The sequence below is a fragment of the Hoplias malabaricus genome, chromosome 5 (genome assembly GCF_029633855.1).
Source record: "Hoplias malabaricus isolate fHopMal1 chromosome 5, fHopMal1.hap1, whole genome shotgun sequence".
Taxonomy (NCBI): Eukaryota; Metazoa; Chordata; class Actinopteri; order Characiformes; family Erythrinidae; genus Hoplias; species Hoplias malabaricus.
Genome location: NC_089804.1, coordinates 58,406,307 through 58,427,856, shown reverse-complemented (window position 1 = coordinate 58,427,856; position 21,550 = coordinate 58,406,307). Strand labels below are relative to the sequence as shown.

The 21,550-nt window shown below is 44.1% G+C and overlaps 1 protein-coding gene across 1 annotated transcript in view; it reads right to left on the bottom strand.

The window, feature by feature from the left end:
* The window catches only part of LOC136696655 (leucine-rich repeat-containing G-protein coupled receptor 6), a 51,994-nt gene that overhangs the window by 5,848 nt on the left and 24,596 nt on the right, over positions 1-21,550 (bottom strand). The window contains exons 3-15 of the mRNA XM_066671247.1: positions 17,029-17,100; positions 13,783-13,854; positions 13,052-13,267; positions 12,719-12,790; positions 9,837-9,905; positions 8,699-8,770; positions 6,340-6,411; positions 6,155-6,223; positions 5,196-5,267; positions 3,939-4,004; positions 2,512-2,580; positions 2,274-2,345; positions 1,134-1,259 (exon numbers count right to left, since the gene is read on the bottom strand). Of these exons, the coding sequence (XP_066527344.1) occupies positions 1,134-1,259; positions 2,274-2,345; positions 2,512-2,580; positions 3,939-4,004; positions 5,196-5,267; positions 6,155-6,223; positions 6,340-6,411; positions 8,699-8,770; positions 9,837-9,905; positions 12,719-12,790; positions 13,052-13,267; positions 13,783-13,854; positions 17,029-17,100 (1,119 nt within the window). The remainder of the gene's footprint in view (positions 1-1,133; positions 1,260-2,273; positions 2,346-2,511; positions 2,581-3,938; positions 4,005-5,195; positions 5,268-6,154; positions 6,224-6,339; positions 6,412-8,698; positions 8,771-9,836; positions 9,906-12,718; positions 12,791-13,051; positions 13,268-13,782; positions 13,855-17,028; positions 17,101-21,550) is intronic.

Sequence of the window (21,550 nt, the reverse complement as noted above, 5' to 3'; positions counted from 1 at the left end):
TAAGTCAGAAAACATGGGATAAAAAAAGTCGTTTTCTGCTTCTGACGTCAAGTGCAGAGACTTAAGTATTGCCCCGCCCCCTCGTCTGAGTCTGTCCAATCACAGCGCTGGACCCGTGTTTATGTGAGAGCGCAAAGACGAGGTTAAACTCAGCAAAACAGACACAACGAGCGCGGAGAAATAAGAGCACTGAGTAAAAACGGAGAAGAAAGAGAACAGAGTGAAAACGGCTAAAAACCAGAGCTTCTGCTCCTCGCTCCTCACTGCTGTGCCCTCGGGGTCGGGGTGAACAGCGAGCGGCTCATTATCATTTAAAGGAACAGGTGCTGAAAGCGGGCGTTCTGAACAGGGGCTGTTTACACAGGGGGAGAACACTGCTGTGGGGCTCGTGGGGTTTGGACCAAAGCGGGTCACAGACGTTTCACTAAGAAACAGAACTGTGTTCCACTGTGGAGACGAGGGGGATAAAATGACCCAGTCCCTCCTTCTTTACTGTTGCTAACAACGTGGTGCTCATCTCTGGTTTTGACCCGAGGAGAACAGAAAACCACACCTTCTTTGTTGTACTTCTGTAATCACAGCACCTGTGTAAAGACACGCAGCGGTTGGAGAGTAACACGGGCGTGAACCCCGCGGCGCTGCGGGGGAAGAGGCAGCTCTCCGCTGAATGTTTTAGTTTCTGGAGCTTCTCCATGGCCCTGGGCTCTGGGTGAAGGAGATATTTATAACGTTTATTTATGTCTTTTATTTCTATCTTTATTTTTAGACGACAGGCTCGAACAGATTTATAACCCTTCAGAGAAACGTCCAACGTATTAAAGCTCAGAAAGTTAATGAATGAAAATATGATTCCCTCAGGCCTCAGAACTCACAGTAGTTCGTCTTCTTAAACTGTCTCATTAATTACAATAATATATTCATCTGGAGGAGGAGCATAATCTACACAGGGGTTAGTCTAATCAGTCTAAGGACCAGTGGATAATGAGTGCATGATTGATGACTCAGTGAGTTTGTAATCAGTGAATAATTAATGAGTGAATGATGAATAGTTAAAGTGTGCTTGAGTTATAAATGAGTGAGTAATTAATCAGATTGATAAATGAGTAGGTGATGAACAGTGAATCAGTGGAGACCTGATGTTTGGGAAGTCCTCGTGCCTGAAGGAGGTAAAGATGGCGGAGTTTCCTGTGAGTTTCAGGTGAGTGACGCTCGTCAAACCAGCGATAGGTAAAACACTCAGCTGGTTATCACTGAGATCACTGACGAGAGAGAGACAGTCATTAACACAGAGATCGCTAACGAGAGACAGTCATTAACACAGAGATCACTAACGAGAGAGAGACAGTCATTAACAGAGATCACTAACGAGAGAGAGACAGTCATTAACACAGAGATCGCTAACGAGAGACAGTCATTAACACACATAACTAACGAGAGAGACAGTCATTAGTACAGAGATCACTAACGAGAGAGAGACAGTAATTAACACAGACATCGCTAACGAAATGTGAACTGTACAAAATGTACGATTCAATCCTGTAGTGTGGGTGGACCCCGACTCTTGTGTGAAACGGTAACGTCATGCCTCAAAGGCTGTAACCCAATGAGAGCCGAGCTGCGGTCATTTGACCGCCATCCACCGTGTTTTGTTATACCTAATGTGTGAATTTTTAAACCTGTAGTGTGGACCAGGCATAATGAGAGAATGAGAGAGAGAGAGACTGTGAGCAATAATGAGAAAGTCTAACCCCTGAATTCATGCCCAGTTTAATCAGAGTGAATCCAGATCCCCCTGAAGTTGTGCATCATGCTGTAGTGGATGTATTTCCCATTTAAGGACTTCAGGGTCTGACCTGGATTTGTTTATGACACTAATGGGATTCTTTTCACATTCATTTCCACAAGAAAGGAATCCAACATCCACATATGTGCCCTATTCCCTATATAGTGCACTAATCTGGGGATCTGCCATTTTGTAGTAGTGCCCAGAAATATTTTCAGTGCACTCACAATCCTACAGCGCAATGCACTACACAAACACTAGTGGACAGTGGATACCCATAATGCAAGGCATTGTTTGGTAAAAACTTGCATGAGTTCCCTATAATAGTGCACTATATAGTGAGTAGTATAAAGAATAGTGAAACAGCACAGGTTAGACCCAGAATGAGTATGACACCCGCTTCAGAATGATGACAACACTACAGTGGGATATGGGTGAGTGAGTGAGAGAGTGAGTGAGAGAGTGACCACGTGAATAAGTGAACTCTCACAGTTTGCTGAGGGACTGCAGGGGTCTGAAGGCGTCTGGGTGAATCGTCTGGATCCTGTTGCAGCTCAGATCCCTGAATTATACAAGATCAGTTTATTATTGATATTAAACTCAGACCGGTGTATGTTCATATTTAGTGAATACATATATATTTACTTTGTGCTTTTATTGTTTAAACTGTGAATGTTCTAGATGTTAATAGATGGTTAGATTTGTGTTCTTCTCGTTGTGTAACTCACAGAGAGCGGAGGGTGTGGATCTGGAATGTTTTCAGATCAATGTGTTTGATCAAATTGTGCTGGAGTCCACTGAGTACACACACACACACACACACACACACACACACAACAAACAACAAATACAGATATTACCACCTCACCGCATATGAATTCCATATTAAAGTAAACCACCTCTGAAACAGGGACATCACTAGAGGTTTTATGAGTGGGGGGTGGGGCAGGGCTTGCAGTAACGCCCACGCTGGGGCTACAGACCCCCTAAAGCAGGTCTGACGATGTCAGCGCCCCAAACTCTGATATCAGGACAGAGATACAGTGCTACAAATTGTTCAGATAAGTTAATGCTACTCAGCTTCTTGAGCGTAAAGGAGAGACATTGGAGAGACTCCAAACGTTGAAAAGCTCGAACCAAAGAAGATATTGCTCTGTTCCTGCTCCATAGGGGGGTAATGTTGACTTATATTTGCTGTTTTCGATCACTTAACGTGGAAATGTCTTCAAGTTACAGAGCTGGTTAACTGCGTTACTAACTGAAACGTCAAACAGTGAGTAAAAACCTACAAACAAATTACACTTCAGCTGCATACAAACAAACTTAAAAGACACAGCTTCTGAAAGTAAACAAACCAGAGAGTTTCCCCACAGTCATAGATATCCACTTTAAAGGGAAAGTCTTTTAAGGTGTAACCGCATGTTTGAGGAGAAAAACGAGTGTTGTTTGATGGTGTCTGTAAGTGTTTATTCACTGTTTGAATTCCCACAGAAACTCATGTGTAACTCGAGCTGTTTAGTTTTGTAGCACTTTCCCTCTGTGTTTACTTTCATGCAGTTAGCGCTCTCCTGAATTTAGAGTCAGTTCCACCTTAAGTAATGTAACTGTAACAGCAGAAATAAGTCAGTGTTACCCCCCTATGGAGCAGGAATAGAGCAACATACTCATCTCGGTTGGTGCTTTTCAGCGTTTGGAGTCTCTCCGTTGTCTAAAAACCTCCAGATGGCGTTTCTCTGCCGTGAGCAGAGAGAGAGAAAGCCTAGCACCGGACCCAGACACTTTGTTTTTTTTACCCATTTACAGACATTTACAGATATTTACAAACATATTATATTGTGACTCATTGCCTAGCAACAGTGCATAATGTTAACAGACTACTTTGTTGCAGAAGAGTTTTTGTAAATAAATGCATTGGTGTATTTTGTTACATTTTGTTGGACGGCCTTTTTTAAAAGTAATAAACCATCGGAGATCATAAGTTACAGCAAATTCATTACAGTGAAGAACGTTTTATCACAACTTCCCTGAAAAATCGCAGTAACACACAGCCTCCCGTGACTTTTTAATTTATTTTATACTTTAAACCCAGAAGATTTAGTTAGAATTGAATCTACATTAAACACCAACAGAGAGAAAAGAAGAAGACGACACTCACATCTCCTGCAGCGAGGTGCAGTGGTTAAAACTGGGCAACTCCTCAATGGCATTGTGAGACAGTTCACTGGAAAACACACAATCGCACACACACTTCTTTCCATGACTTCAGAGTCTATTACAGTGACATTAATTTAACATATTACCAGCCTTACGCTAACACTAACGATAACCCTGACCCCTAACCCCAGCCTTAACATGTTTTCACTTCATAATGATGTAAAATATAAGTTTATAGCCTTGTGTTTTGTCACCATAAGGAACACAAGTCCCTGAGTGAATGTAAACATACTGGTTCCGTTGAGGTTTATAAGAACCTTGGTGCTTTTCAGGGAACCAGCCGCGTTTACGTGAGTTTTACTGGAAACCTATGATACGTCTCAGAACACGTCACCAGCAGGGGGCGCTGCACAGCGGCAGTAAACAGAAGAGAGAAGGCGGCGGAGCGTGTGGACGACCTGTGAGCATTTGTGCTGCTTTTACAGACGTTTGTTTTTCTCCAAAAACAAACATGGATCATCTTTTGGCGCTGAGACGTAGGAGACTACACAGTGCACTCCTCCTGGGTGTCGCCATCGCTCCTTGCTCCTGTAACTAGCCACGCCCACAGACGCCCTCACGGTACGTGCTGAAAAACCTACTATTCTTTGGTTCCCGATGTGAACAAAGGTTTTGGCTTCTGGAGAATGTATTTGTCAGTGGAAATGCCCACGAAGGGTTAACAATTAGTTTCGCGGACTGGAACGAAGCCGGTTCTACGTTGGTGGAAAAGCACCAAGGTTCTAATAAGCTCAAACAGAACCAATTCAAGAACCAGAGTCCTTTTGGTGGTTACTTTAACAGTGGTTTCGATATTTATCAGATGCTCTCCAGGTGAAAGGCTGGGGTCAGACTCAGTGCAGTGAATGGTGTGGAGGAGCTGATAGACACTAGAACTGTACCCACCCCCACACAGAGAGGAGGTGTGTGTGTGTGTGTGTGTGTGTGTGTGTGTGTGTGTGTGTGTGTGTGTGTGTGTGTGTGCATGAGTGCATGCTGATTAGTGTGTATGTCCCTGTGCTGTTGTAATTAATCACTTATAAACAGTTCCATGTGTTTGAGCGGATTTATCTGGAATTGAACTTTTCCACTTTCTCTTTAGGGAACTCCTCAGAGACGGAGACAATCACACATTCAACTTTATCTCAGCTCTGTGTGTGTGTGTGTGTGTGTGTGTGTGTGTGTGTGTGTGTGTGTGTGTGTGTGTGTATAGACTTACAGCACTCTGAGGTTGGGGAGTTGCTGACAGAGGTTGGGTGGTAAAGTGGATAAGCCGGCTCTGGTCAGTGTACTGCAGGAAACACATAAACAACAACAAAACAATTACAATTAACACAAATATTATTGTTATTTAATTGTTATATTATTGTTTTATTATTTTTATATTACTGTTATTATTGTATTGTTATTATATTGTTATATTGTTATTATATTATTGTTATTATATTATTGCTATTATATTGTTATATTGTTATTATATTGTTATATTTTGTTCTTATATTGTTATTATATGAAAAAACGGTGTGTGTTTATCTCGATTAATGATTGTGTTTCTGTAAGGGTTCTCGTAAACACTGTAATAAACAATTAACACAGAGTCACCGAGTACAAACTCTGACACTAATTACAGCTCATTAACAAACACTAATTAACAAACGCTCGCTCTAATTAACCAATAAACTCTAATAAACGAGCTGACGGTAAATCAGTCTAAAATTAGAGCCTGTCCCAGTTTACATTTACAGGAAGAAAACCACACACATGCAGCCAGTTACCGTAGCGTACGTGTGTGTGTGTGTGTGTGTGTGTGTGTGTTTACGTTTTAATGAGAATAAATAATGAACTTCATCACAGTTTTTTATTCACGGTCAATGATGGGAAACACACACACTTTTAATGTCCACTCTTCTGAATATTCATCATAAAACTATAGATTTAACTCACTGTGATGTTTGTTCTGAAAGGTTCTGATATAATAACTATATAATAATAATAATCTAATATAATAATCCTGTTATAGATTTTGATAAAAGTTACACTGACTCTGATTCTGTTCATCAACTAAACGCTAACGGACTTCATTTCTCCTCAGATTCTCACACAGTACCTTTGAAAGTATTAAAGGTGGTATATGTGTCACAGAGGGGTCCGTGCTCCTCTGGTGTTGTGTTTACTCACAGAACCTGGAGGCTGGTGGTCCCCTTCAGATCAGGAAACTCTCGGATTTCACTCGCACCGTTCAGAGATCTAACACCGACAGAGTTCAACATTCATGTGTTCGTTACTGACTTTAACACGGCTGTGGTTTTAACTCATCAGTGAATTTAACTGCAATTAAGTTGTAACTGAAGTGATTCACTCACAGCGTGTGTAACTTCGGTAAAAACTGGAACGCAGACCTCCCAACAAACTGGATCGGATTCTCATAGAAGTGACTAGAGGGAGAGAGAGAGCAGAGAGACCGTGTGAAAAATAAAAAAGGAGAAAGAGAAGATAATTAGATTTTGCATCCAGAGAAAGAAAGAGTAGAGAGAGAGAGAGAGAGACTGAGGGAAAGGAAGAGAGAGAGAGAGAGAGAGAGAGAGAGAGACTGAGGGAAAGGAAGAGAGAGAGAGAGAGAGAGAGAGGGACTGAGGGAAAGGAAGAGAGAGAGAGAGAGAGAGAGAGAGAGAGAGAGAGAGAGAGGGACTGAGGGAAAGGAAGAGAGAGAGAGGGACTGAGGGATAGGAAGAGAGAGAGAGAGAGAGAGACTGAGGGAAAGGAAGAGAGAGAGGGACTGAGGGAAAGGAAGAGAGAGAGAGGGACTGAGGGAAAGGAAGAGAGAGAGAGACTGAGGGAAAGGAAGAGAGAGAGAGAGAGAGAGAGAGAGACTGAGGGAAAGGAAGAGAGAGAGGGGCCGAGGGAAAGGAAGAGAGAGAGGGACTGAGGGAAAGGAAGAGAGAAAGGGACCGAAGGAAAGGAAGAGGGAGAGAGGGACTGAGGGAAAGGAAGAGAGAGAGGGACCGAGGGAAAGGAAGAGAGAGAGAGAGACTGAGGGAAAGGAAGAGAGAGAGGGACCGAGGGAAAGGAAGAGAGAGAGAGAGACTGAGGGAAAGGAAGAGAGAGAGGGACTGAGGGAAAGGAAGAGAGAGAGAGAGACTGAGGGAAAGGAAGAGAGAGAGGGACCGAGGGAAAGGAAGAGAGAGAGAGAGAGACTGAGGGAAAGGAAGAGAGAGAGAGAGACTGAGGGAAAGGAAGAGAGAGAGGGACCGAGGGAAAGGAAGAGAGAGAGAGAGACTGAGGGAAAGGAAGAGAGAGAGAGACTGAGGGAAAGGAAGAGAGAGAGAGAGACTGAGGGAAAGGAAGAGAGAGAGGGACCGAGGGAAAGGAAGAGAGAGAGAGAGACTGAGGGAAAGGAAGAGAGAGAGGGACCGAGGGAAAGGAAGAGAGAGAGAGAGAGGGACCGAGGGAAAGGAAGAGAGAGAGGGAGGGACTGAGGGAAAGGAAGAGAGAGAGAGAGAGAGAGAGAGAGAGAGACTGAGGGAAAGGAAGAGAGAGAGGGACCGAGGGAAAGGAAGAGAGAGAGAGAGACTGAGGGAAAGGAAGAGAGAGAGGGACAGAGGGAAAGGAAGAGGGAGAGAGGGACTGAGGGAAAGGAAGAGAGAGAGGGACCGAGGGAAAGGAAGAGAGAGAGAGAGACTGAGGGAAAGGAAGAGAGAGAGGGACCGAGGGAAAGGAAGAGAGAGAGAGACTGAGGGAAAGGAAGAGAGAGAGGGACCGAGGGAAAGGAAGAGAGAGAGAGAGAGAGAGGGACCGAGGGAAAGGAAGAGAGAGAGGGAGGGACTGAGGGAAAGGAAGAGAGAGAGAGAGAGAGAGAGAGAGAGAGAGAGACTGAGGGAAAGGAAGAGAGAGAGGGACCGAGGGAAAGGAAGAGAGAGAGAGAGACTGAGGGAAAGGAAGAGAGAGAGAGACTGAGGGAAAGGAAGAGAGAGAGAGAGACTGAGGGAAAGGAAGAGAGAGAGGGACCGAGGGAAAGGAAGAGAGAGAGAGACTGAGGGAAAGGAAGAGAGAGAGGGACCGAGGGAAAGGAAGAGAGAGAGAGAGAGGGACCGAGGGAAAGGAAGAGAGAGAGGGAGGGACTGAGGGAAAGGAAGAGAGAGAGAGAGAGACTGAGGGAAAGGAAGAGAGAGAGGGACTGAGGGAAAGGGAGAGAGAAGCCTGTAAGGGGAGAGAGATAGAGAGATAGTGTACACAGAGGGAACAGAGTAGACAGAGATGAGAGAGAAAGGCAGTAAGAAAGAAAGACAGACACAGAGAAGTGCACAGAGAGAAAAGAGAGAGATTTGCGTTTGTTTTTCCAGATGTTGCTCTGTGTTTACACTTCAGTCCTGAGATAATGAACAGTTTAGAATGTGTGAGTTTGTTAAAGCCTAATTTCTACAAAATACCATCAATCAATAATCAATATCCCGTCAAACACAGCTTCGAACTTCAATTATTTACTCCACCTTAAATGACTGGGCTGTGGACCTCAAAACCCTCCATAATCCTCTGAGTGACGTAAACACAGTGAGGGAATGTTCAAAACAGTGGAGGTGAATGGAGCCAGACGTCCTCCTCTAAAAGCCCCTCACAGAAAGTGAGGACAGTAGACGGTGGGGGACAGTGGACAGTGGAGGTGAATGGAAGCAGATGTTCCCTAAAAGCTGTGTGTGTGTGTGTGTGTGTGTGTACTATACTCACATAGTCTGTAACAGTGGGTTTCCTGTGAACGCTCTCTCAGGAATCGCTCTGATTTGATTGTTGTGGAACCCACTGTAAAAAGAAGCACACACTGAACACCAGGGGGCGCACTACAGACAAATCACAAAGTGTTTTCATTCACACAGCAGTGTAAAACAAATCTGATTCTGTCAGTAATCCACTGTTTGAATCTGATGAGGATAAGCGCAGGGTCTACATGAGTCCCACAGTATCAGGTCTCTATTTAAACACAATCAAAGCACCACCGACCAATCAAATCACCACAGCACGTCATGTGACTGAAACCCAGCACAAGATATTTATTTAGGACTTTACACAACTGTTGTGTAATGACTTTGTTGTTGTTGTTATAATTATTATTAGTGGCATTAGTAGAATTATTGGGTGATTGTGTCAAAATGAATCTCTGTTTCTGTGTGTGTGTGTGTGTGTATGTGTGTGTGTGTGTGTGTGTGTATGTGTTTATGCATGCGCGTGCTTGTTTGTGTGTGTGTGCATGTTTGCATGAATGTTTTTTTTTTCTGTGTGTGTGTGTGTGTGTGCGTGTGTGTGTGTGTGTACTTGGATCTGTGTGTGAATGTGGGCTTGTATTTTTATTGGTATTTTATCCATTAATTTAACTAGGCCAGTTATTAAGAACATATTTTTACATTTATGTGTGTGTGTGTGTGTGTTAGCTCTTGTCTGAGTTTATGTTGGTCAATGCAGACCCACACTCTGAGGTTTTATTGAACATGTGCTTGTGTGTGTGTGTGTGTGTGTTATCGAACACGTGTGTGTGTGTGTTATCGAACACGTGTGTGTGTGTGTGTTATCGAACACGTGTGTGTGTATGTGTGTGTGTGTGTGTGTTAGTTTCCGGACGGAGGATGTAAACACTCTGGTGCACAGACACCTGTCGAGGGGCAGAAGTTGCTGGACGTTGGAGACGGAAAAACACTGAGACACTCATCGACTGAACATCTGCCGGACGCTGGAGACATCTGATCTGATCTGATCTGACCGCTGGGTTACTGAGGGTTAATGGGGGAGCAGATGCATGCTGGGTAATGTTACTGAGAGTTAACAGGCTCAGGGAGCAGATGCATACTGGGTAATGTTACTGAACGTTACTCACAGCTCCTGGAGCTTCGCCAGAGTTCGGATCGCCACGGGAAACTCCTCCAGAATATTAAAGTTCAGTTCACTGTGCAGAGAGAGAGAGAGAGAGAGACAGAGAGAGAGAGAGAGAGAGAGAGACGATCATTGCTGCTCTGAAAAAAGCCTCTTCATCAAAAACACTTCAAAAGATTATCTGCAGAAGGAAAGCAGGGGAGGAAAGGGAGGAAGGAGAGAAAGAAGGAGGAGGAAGAAGAGGTAAAAGGAAGATGGAGAGAATAAGAAAGAGAACAAGGTTTGAAGGAAGAGATGGTAGAGGAACAAGAGAAAGGAGGGAAACCAATAGGAGGATAATAAAGAGAAAGAAAACGAGAAGACAAGGGAAGGAGGAAGAGGGGAAGAGGAAGGAGAAGTAAGCAGGAGGGAAAAGGAGGAAGGAGTAGGAGAAGAAAGAAGAGGAAGGAGAGGATTGACTGTAAGGAGGAGACTAGGTTTCTGATTGGTCTGCGGGTTTTCTGATGTTTGTTGTTGTTGTTGTTGTTGTTGTTTGTTTGTTGTTTCTGGAGGCCACTGTCAAGCCGGAGCTTCATCAGCTCAGTGTCCAGTGTCAGTCCACTGCGATGTGGACGCTGTAATCACGTCGTTCTCTCAGAGTCCGTAACATCTGTGAACAGCTGGACACTGACCGGGCTTTACAGCAGTTCTCCAGGGGGATTTAAGGCGGTTCTCTGGGGGTTTAAGGCGGAGACAGCTGTGCTAAAGTCCGCATGACGTCACCTCTCTGAACACGAGGCTCTTCTGGCTGAGATTCATTAAAGTTTGAGAAAAAACAGAGACAGAACCAGGGCAGAGCGGCGACTGGGTCCCGACTCTCTGCGGCAGCTGTCTCCAGAACCACTTCATTTGGACCAAACGGCTCTTTCTGATGTGCGTCCAGCGGCGGGTTTCAGCGACAGAAACCAAACCTAAACCTAAGATCAATTCAGAAATATCCCTTAAACACACTGTTAAACGAAACCAGTTTGGACCTGATTCTGATTTTAAAGTGAACACAGTGGAACACAGGTCCTGGTTCTGGAGGCGGGTTCTTGTTTAGTGGCTGTTCTCTCGTGGTTCAGAGCGAGTCGAGTAGGGACTAAACCGTGGCGTGTAAACCTTGCAGAGCGCTGATCGTCCAGAGAGAGTCGTCACTCTACGCCACGCAACGCAGACGACCAGCACCAACTCTCCATCCGTAAAATCTCCAGCTGCAGCAGAGATCACGTTTGTTTTTATCCGACTCACGACGGCAGCTCGTAAAATGACGCCGTGGTCTTTTGAAGAGGTTCAAACGCTCCTTGGATCGGTGGCCGACGAAAGAATCCAGCGAGAGCTGGACGCTGCAACAAGGAAGGAACAAACTCTACTGATCTGTCTGAACTGATGACGGAGCTGTGTTCAGTCCCAAACAACAACAACACGCCGATACACCATGAGTAAACACCGCTTAACGTTACCACCGCCGTTGTTGTGGTTTCCAAAGACCACTGTTCCCCTTAGAGACGGGGTTAGAGACGACACTGATAGGCCCATAGTTACAGGAGTGGAAAGTGAATGAGCTTCCACAGAACAAATGGAGAGTAGAGTGCAGTGGAAAGGCACCAGTTCAGATCGGAGATGTATCCTTTAAGATCATCACATGCCGGTGATTGGAGGATAACTGCAACAGTGAACACAGGGGCCCTGCTACATCTCTACTATTTCTCACTGTGAGATTGTTGTGAGCACATTATTTGACGAAAGTGTCTGAGATGAACAGACTCTGACACTTCCTCTGAGGAAAATCACCTGCAACAAGTGGAAAAACATCCAGAAACAGGTGATTACGTTAAAGATCTCCTTGCAGCGACCTCAGGGTGAGGAATATTAGAGATATAAACTGATTTAAGACGTTGTGAGTGGAGGAGATGTGGATAATAATATAGGAGTTTACAGCGTGAGCTGAAAGCCTGAAGAAAGCTGTAATTAAAGCTTCACAGAGCTTTAAACCTTTATGAGTTTAACCCTGTTTTTAAAGAGAAAAGCTGTTGGAAACGCTCCAGGGTCTCAGAGGGATTCTGGAGCATGGCCACACACACACACACACACTCTCAAACAATGTGTGTGTGTTGCTATACATCTAAGAACTACAGAGATTGCTGTAAAATGTGAGAAAAATGTCTTATGAGGTGCTTTATGGAGGTCTGCTCTCATCCCCCCCACCCTCTCTTTCTCTCTGTGTGTGTGTGTGTGTGTGTGTGTGTGTGTGTGTGTGTGTGTGTGTGTATGGTATATCCAAAGGAAAGACTGAATGAAGTTAAAACAGATTGTATGTGAAATTTAAAGTGACATTCTCCACTTTTGTGAAAAGAACTGAGTTAAACAGCCAATCAAAACCCAGATCTCACATCATGTGACGATGTCACTGCGGTCATTACGGCACTAACAACAAACATGTAATAATCAGAATAAAGTGGTTATAACTGCAGGTTCTCTCCAGATGAGAAATGAAAAAGCTAATAAAACCCCCGGGGGTCACTTAAGGTCACGCTCACTGTTTACATTAAAGACGAAGAGAGGGGAGTGTGTTCTGCTTTGATCTGAGTGACAGGTGTGTGTTTATCATCAGATAGTATCTGTAATCTACTTCTGTAATAAACGTCAGATTATTACAGAAGCAGCTCTGTTTACACACACACACACACACACACACTCACACACTCACACACACACACCCACTCCCGACTCGACTATTAAGTCTCTCATCATTTATTAAAGCTGCTGTTGGCGCCGTTCTGGAGCTTCAGAATTACAAAGAAAAAAAGATCATAAAAACAGGTAACACTTTCCCCTTTAATCTTTAATCTTTGATCTTTTACTCACAGGGTCTCGAGACTGCGAAGCCCCTCGAAGCTGTTCTGCCCCAGAGTTCGGATCTGATTGTTGTGTAAATGCCTGAACACAAGAACATTTCATTTATTCACACTTTCCACACACTTCATATAACTGTGAAACTGAAGCCCCTCCCCCCCCCCCTCCCCCTCGGACCACCAACACACTTCACACACACCTCAAAAAGTCCCCGCGGACCACCGTAAACACCCCATACACCTCTCAGGATAATCTCCTCTCGCCGTTAACACCACCCCCTTCAACAACATCTCCCACTCAGGACCAAACCCAAAGATGTGTGTGTGTGTGTGTGTGTGTACGTACAGGACCACTAGGTTGGACAGGTTCCTGAAGGCATGGTCCGGGATGTGTGTGATGCGGTTGAGGGCGAGGGTCATGGCCTGAAGAGCCGAGAGCTCACTGAGCGCGCTCACTGGAACCTCGCTCAGCGAGTTATCGTCCAGCCACAGGTGGCGCAGTGACCGCATCCCGGAGAACGTCTGCGCCGGGACCACCGAGATCAGATTAGCGTCCAGACGACTGAGCGCAGAACACACACGTTAACACACTCATTAATATTAACACACACACAAACCCATGTATAAAGGCACATTAACAATCGCATATATAAACATACTCACACATGAACAGACGTCATACACACAAACACACATTAACATGGACACACACACACACACACACATATATACGTTGGAGGAAATGTGCTGAAGTGTATAAATTAGGGGCGTAAACGGGACTCAAACCAGTTCCATGTTGGAGGAAAAAGGCTATTGTGCTCTCAGGCGCCCCCTGCTGTTTTGTAACGGTTGGTGTCATTGCTAGGTTGTGTGTGTGCATGTGGTGGAGTAAAACCTGAAGAGCTTTGGTCACAGTGTCATTACTGTGTATGGCTCTTTTCCACTGCAGGAGCAGGGAAGCAAAGCCTGGAGCTCGCTGCGCTGACACCATGCAGCGGAAAAAAGCCTTAACTGCTGTTAGATGTGTAAAACTGTTAGATTTGCATATGTAAATGTGTGTATGTTAATGATCCTCACAGAGAAAGAAGGTTGGGCAGATCCCAGGGGTCAGAAATGTCCAGACGCTCGAGCTGATTATTCTGCAGCATTCTGAAACAGACACAAATGAAGAGAATAAAACGTTAGAGAGGGTGTGTGTGTGTGTGTGTGTGTGTTGGGTGGAGTATGTGCTCAATGATGCCTTTAAATCTTAAGACAGAATGGGGTTTAATTAGAGAGTACATTAGTAATAAACACAGCCTAAAATACATTAGCATTAATGATTAACACACTGTAAACAGATTTAATTCATTCTGTAATCACTTCATTCTGTTCAGGGTTAGGGCAGTGGGTCCAGAGCCAACCTGTAAACACGGCGCGAGGCAATAACGCACTCTGAACATATAGGATAATGTCACATACTCACCCAGTCACTCTCATACACAAACACACACACACACACACACACACATACAGGGGTAAATCCCACCCCCACCCCCCCTCCCTTGTCCCAACCACTTACCCCTCCCTCTCTGTGTCAGTTCTTGTTGGAGAGAGGGGCGACATGGCTCTTCAAACTGAGAGTCTCACTCCAAATGGAGAGTATTAACGCCTTGTGAATCAGTGGCGAGACGGTATGCAGTGCCCAAAGACACCACAGGTGTCAGCGTTTCCTCCTTTAACCTCTATGACCCCAGTGTATTCTCTGAGTTTAATGTAGCTTCAGTGGATTATGGCCTTTACTTCATAACGAGCAGAAAACAGATGTAAATTTACAGTTCCACATTAAATAGTGAAGCAAGTACATACTGGTGTCTGAAGGTACTGGAAATGATGTTCATCATCAGTTTCCCTCATTGGTACGAAGTGAATAACATTCTCCGTCCAAATGTGGCACAGTATTTAACGGCCTCACAGACCACCGCTGTCTACGACGCTGTCTTTTACTGCCATCTACTGGACGTGTTCCTCAACAAACGGGACAACGGAGCTGACAGTATCTGGGTATGTGGCCTGAAGCGCACACATACATTTCCAAAGAAGAGCCTTACGTTAGCAAAGATACCTCTACACTGCCTTTATACAGAGGCACCTTAGACAGACACTCAATACAGACTCGCCTCGCTCGCTCCCTCCCTCCCTCCCTCAGAATACTGCCTCTGTAGACAGCACTGCAGTCAACTGAAGGGTTATAAAAACAGTAGAGGAGTAAACAGTGTTGATCAGGTGTAAGAGGAGAGAGAGAGAGAGAGAGATGAACCCTGTGGGTGGTCTGATGATGTCATCACTGTAGACTTCAGTGAATAAAAGTGAGAAGAAATGAGAAAACAATGAGCTCAAAAAGCAAGAGAGGGCAAGATGAGAGAATATGAGAGGCCTTCTAAGGCCAGATACACTCAAACACTTGTACACTACACTCAAACACTTGTACACTACACTCAAACACTTGTACGCTACACTCAAACACTTGTACACTACACTCAAACACTTGTACACTACACTCAAACACTTGTACGCTATGCTCAAACACTTGTACACTACACTCAAACACATGCATACTACCTTCAAACACTTGTACACTACACTCAAACACGTGTGCGCTACACTCAAACACTTGTACGCTACACTCAAACACATGTATACTACCTTCAAACACTTGTACGCTACACTTAAACACTTGTACGCTACACTCAAACACTTGTACGCTACACTCAAACACATGGATACTACCTTCAAACACTTGTACGCTACACTCAAACACTTGTACACTACACTCAAACACATGCATACTACCTTCAAACACTTGTACGCTACACTCAAACACTTGTACGCTACACTCAAACACATGCATACTACCTTCAAACACTTGTACGCTACACTCAAACACTTGTACACTACACTCAAACACTTGTACACTACACTCAAACACATGTATACTACCTTCAAACACTTGTACGCTACACTTAAACACTTGTACCCTACACTCAAACACTTGTACGCTACGCTCAAACACTTGTACACTACACTCAAACACATGCATACTACCTGCAAACACTTGTACGCTACACTCAAACACTTGTACACTACACTCAAACACATGTATACTACCTTCAAACACTTGTACGCTACACTCAAACACTTGTACACTACACTCAAACACAAGCATACTACCTTCAAACACTTGTACGCTACACTCAAACACATGTATTCTACCTTTAAACACTTGTACACTACACTCAAACACTTGTACACTACACTCAAACACTTGTACGCTACACTCAAACACTTGTACGCTACACTCAAACACATGTACACTACACTCAAACACATGCATACTACCTGCAAACACTTGTACGCTACACTCAAACACTTGTACACTACACTCAAACACATGTATACTACCTTCAAACACTTGTACGCTACACTCAAACACTTGTACACTACACTCAAACACAAGCATACTACCTTCAAACACTTGTACGCTACACTCAAACACATGTATACTACCTTTAAACACTTGTACACTACACTCAAACACTTGTACGCTACACTCAAACACTTGTACGCTACACTCAAACACATGTATACTACCTTCAAACACTTGTACACTACACTCAAACACATGTATACTACCTTCAAACACTTGTACGCTACACTCAAACACATGTATACTACCTTCAAACACTTGTACACTACACTCAAACACATGTATACTACCTTCAAACACTTGTACGATACACTCAAACACTTGTACACTACACTCAAACACTTGTACACCACACTCAAACACATGCATACTACCTGCAAACACTTGTACACTACACTCAAACACTTGTACGCTACACTCAAACACTTTTACACTTTTCAGAAGAACTGAATTATAAAGTTTATTAAACTCCTGAGCTTTGAGTTTTTTTAAAGAAGTGAACAAATATTTGCCATTTGCATGAAGCACTGATCTAAACTGAATCAGAGACTGAATCCATGAATACAGGAGTCCCCAGTAAACTCACAGCAGTGCTGCAGCCGCAGCGCTCACTCGGTCGCAGTTGAGACGTGTGAACACTGCAGTGAGTTTACTGGTGTCTCCTGTTTTCATGGATTCAGTCTCTGATTCAGTTTAGCTGCTAGATTTCTGTTTATTCTGGGAACAGTTTCAGTAAACCTTCATTTTTAAAACTGAAAAATAAAGAACTTGTATTTGATGATTGTTTTGGAAATTATATGTAAGACAGGTGTTCTCTGTATTTACAGGCATGTGAGTGTGTGTGTGTGTGTATTTACAGGACTTTGAGGTTTCGCAGGCCATTGAGGGCGGAGCCACTGATCGTCCGGAGCCGGTTTCCAGAAAGACGCCTGAAAACAAAATCAATCATCAATCATCGTCAATAATACAACAACACATTAATCAAAGCCATCAATGCAACACTTACAGTGACAGAAGAACACACACTGCTCAGTTTAATACACACTTTCACTCTGTAATAACAGTATTTACCTACTGACAAATAAAAAGTTACATATAAAAACACTTTTTTTATAAAACTCCTCTCCATGTGCTGCTCTGGAGTCGGTTTTGCTCTGGAAACCGCTCTAATGTGTTTACGAAGCCCCAGTGTCTGTAAATGGGTAAAAAAACAAAGTGTCTGGGTCCGGTGCTAGGCTTTCTCTCTCTCTGCTCACGGCAGAGAAACGCCATCTGGAGGTTTTTAGACAACGGAGAGACTCCAAACGCTGAAAAGCACCAACCGAGATGAGGATGTTGCTCTATTCCTGCTCCATAGGGGGGTAACACTGACTTATTTTTGCTGTTACAGTTACATTACTTAAGGTGGAAGAACGATGCACTTATTAAATAATGTATTACGGTTTGGTTTGTTGATGTTAGCTGCAGACTCCAGTGCCTGAGGGAGGGCTGGTTAGCATTAGCCACCCATGCTACACAGCTGTGATCACTTTAATGCTTCATTTGTTACAAACTCCCCGTAACTTTAATCAGAGTGGGCTTTTGTTTGGTTTCATTTGCATTTGTTTGTGGAGCGATAATTAGAGCTGGAGCAGAGGAGACGACTGAGAAAGACAAACAGATGAACAGAACAGTCTCTGAAATCTTTCCTCTCTGTTTTTATTATTACAACAGCTTCCTTCTTCTTCTTCTTTTCTGGGAAGGCTTTAGACTGGATACTGGAAAATAGCTGTGAGGATCTGATGGCATTCAGTCTCATAATCATCAGTGAGGTCAGGTGATGATGTTGAGTGAGTAGCCCTTAGGAGTCTAGGCTTATTTTGGCCATTTGAGTTTGCTTTTCTATGCCGCATTAAACAATGTGTACCATGCTAACAGCTCGTATTGTTTTTCCAGTCGCCTGCCTCCTTTGCTCTCACTCTCCCTCGCTCTCTCTCTCTCTTTCAGCATGTTCACCCCTCCCCCTCCTCTGAGTGTATTCAGCTTGTGGTAGTAAAGTGTCAGTAGTTTCCAAAATGCTTCTCTGTGTCTTTATAAGATGAAAAATGACAAAGATATTAAAATAAATACCGTGCTTGACACATCTGACTTTCCACACTTTCACTCATGTGGGAGCATGATGTTTTAATCACATTTAAATTATCATCTCTTAGTTTCTACTTTGTCTATCTTCATAAAAAAAACAAAAACACACATATCACACAGAGCTGTACTTTCCAACAATGCCCAGTGTAGCCTCAGCCACAGATGCTCCGCCCACAATTTGACAGAAAGTCTGAGATTTTCAGTGCACAAAAAACTTGCCTTACTGTTCTAGCCAGGGTTCTGCTGATTGGCTCATTGTACATCCGTGTACGGTTTTGTCCTGGCTCTGGTATTGGTCCGAAGTGAGTCATAAAGACTGCTTCCTAGCAGACTTGGTCTTTTTTTGCGTGTTAGTCAGATTTCTTTTCCTGCAGATGTAGGTGGTTCTGCAATGTGAGACTATGCTCAGAATGCTTTAATTTTGATTCGTCGCCTTGAACCAGTCATAAGCTTTGATCACACCGCCGTGTTTACTGACTCCTGAGGGTTAACCACTCAACTCAGAATCATCACAGAAGTAAAGGGTGGAGCTCCATCGCTCAAGAAAACACAGTTCCACTGCTCGGTAGCCCGGTGCTGGGAGGCTTTACACTCCTACAGAGCAGGCTAATCATAGAGCCTTCCTTTTCATTCCCATCAACTGAGGATCTGATTCTGTGGAGGTGAACAGTTTCACACAGACGTTGTTGTAAAAGACCAGAAGGTTGCGAGACGGTCACTTCGCGGTCAGAGAGATTCCTGCTGTGAAGTACACTATTCCAGTCACGTACAGGAAGGACCACCGTTTTATGACATTCCCCCTGGATCACAGCATCAAAACAATCTGGACTCATCCAAAAGGACAGCTATTCTCTTCACAGCCTTTCAGTGGAGAGTAAAGTCCAGACACTAGGCACTGTGCTGTGTTTACAAACACCATGTCCACCACAGGACCCTGGTCATCTGAGGAGCTCATGATGTTTAGGAGGCAGGATGTGACCTTCAGGAGGTGTGGGATTTAATCATCATCATCGTCACTGCCACTAAAATCATCACCATCTTCATCATCATCACAGTGTACAGTTCCTTTAACTGAAGCTGTGTATTCCTGGTGTAATTGGTAAAGGATGGTAATGAAGTGAAAGTGGAACCGAAGCTGAAGAGTGGGAACAGGTTCACTGTCAGATTCTAATCTGGATTAATCAGTCTCCGCTCTGCTGCTCTTTTTTGTTGTTGTTTTTGTTGTTGTTTTGTTGAATGATGTGTCCCTTTGATCTTGTGCCTCCACGGGATGCACAGATCAGATCAAACTTGTGTGTGTTTGATGTTGAGAATGTGTGAAAGTGTGTATGAGGGTGTGTGTGAGAGAGAGTGAAATCAGACAGTGGGATAAAATCAGGGTGAAGTGAAGATTGTGGAGATTTCAGACATTCTGCTCTGATTCACCTACAGAAGAACGTCCCAACTTTCGTAGGCAGGAATGTGTGTGTGTGTGTGTGTGTGTGTGTGTGTGTGCAACTAGAAAGGTAGTTTTCTCTTTTGGTTTTTTTCTCACATGTAAATAACCACAGTGCATTACCCATTATCACTTTTAGTACCCCAGCTACAGCCGTTTACTCCTACATACAGTTACAGCACCAAAATCCTGACACACACCAGCTACAGCCGTTTACTCCTACATACAGTTACAGTACCGAAATACTGACACACACCAGCTACAGCCGTTTACTCCTACATACAGTTACAGCACCAAAATCAAATCAAATCAAATCAAATTTATTTATATAGTGCTTTTCACAACTGATGTTGTCACAAAGCAGCTTCACAGAATTCCAGTAAGACAAGATTTGACATGAAATGTAAAGACAAATGTAAAACCCTCAAGTGAGCAAGCCAGGGGCGACAGTGGCAAGGAAAAACTCCCCCAGCTGAGGAAGAAACCTTGGGAGGAACCAAGGCTCACAAGGGGTGACCCATCCTCCTCTGGTCAATCTACTGGTGATGATAGTTAGTGGTCCATGAGAACTTCAGTGTAGGGACAGCTTCAAGGCACTTGGTGGTTGCTGGAGCGTGGGCAGCTGGTCTGAAGCGTGGAGGAGGATCTCGACAGTCATCCATCAGTGTACAGACAGACAGGTGGGCAGTCGTTTACTCGGAAAGATGTAAAGGGATGGAATTAGTTTTGAACTGTTTTGTGTTTGTAAAGTAGAAAATATGAAAATTTCCAGAGTGTGGCTAATGACTCCGGCAGATCTGACTATGACAGCATTAACTAAAAGGAGAGAACCAGAAGGACACACAGACACGGGAGCATCCTGAAACACTGGCATCCCTCCGCTCCACCGTCAACAAACCTGAGTGATCTCGAGAAGCGGCGGGACGACAGCACCAGCGTCAAAATCCTGACACACACCAGCTACAGCCGTTTACTCCTACATACAGTTACAGCACCAAAATCCTGACACACACCAGCTACAGCCGTTTACTCCTACATACAGTTACAGCACCAAAATACTGACACACACCAGCTACAGCCATTTACTCCTACATACAGTTACAGCACCAAAATCCTGACACACACCAGCTACAGCCGTTTACTCCTACATACAGTTACAGCACCGAAATACTGACACACACCAGCTACAGCCATTTACTCCTACATACAGTTACAGTACCGAAATACTGACACACACCAGCTACAGCCGTTTACTCCTACATACAGTTACAGCACCAAAATACTGACGCACAGCAGCTACAGCCGTTTACTCCTACATACAGTTACAGCACCGAAATACTGACACACACCAGCTACAGCCGTTTACTCCTACATACAGTTACAGCACCAAAATACTGACACACACAAGCTACAGCCATTTACTCCTACATACAGTTACAGCACCGAAATACTGACACACACCAGCTACAGCCATTTACTCCTACATACAGTTACAGTACCGAAATACTGACACACACCAGCTACAGCCGTTTACTCCTACATACAGTTACAGCACCAAAATACTGACACACACAAGCTACAGCCATTTACTCCTACATACAGTTACAGCACCGAAATACTGACACACACCAGCTACAGCCATTTACTCCTACATACAGTTACAGTACCGAAATACTGACACACACCAGCTACAGCCGTTTACTCCTACATACAGTTACAGCACCAAAATACTGACGCACACCAGCTACAGCCGTTTACTCCTACATACACTTACAGCACCGAAATACTGACACACACCAGCTACAGCCGTTTACTCCTAC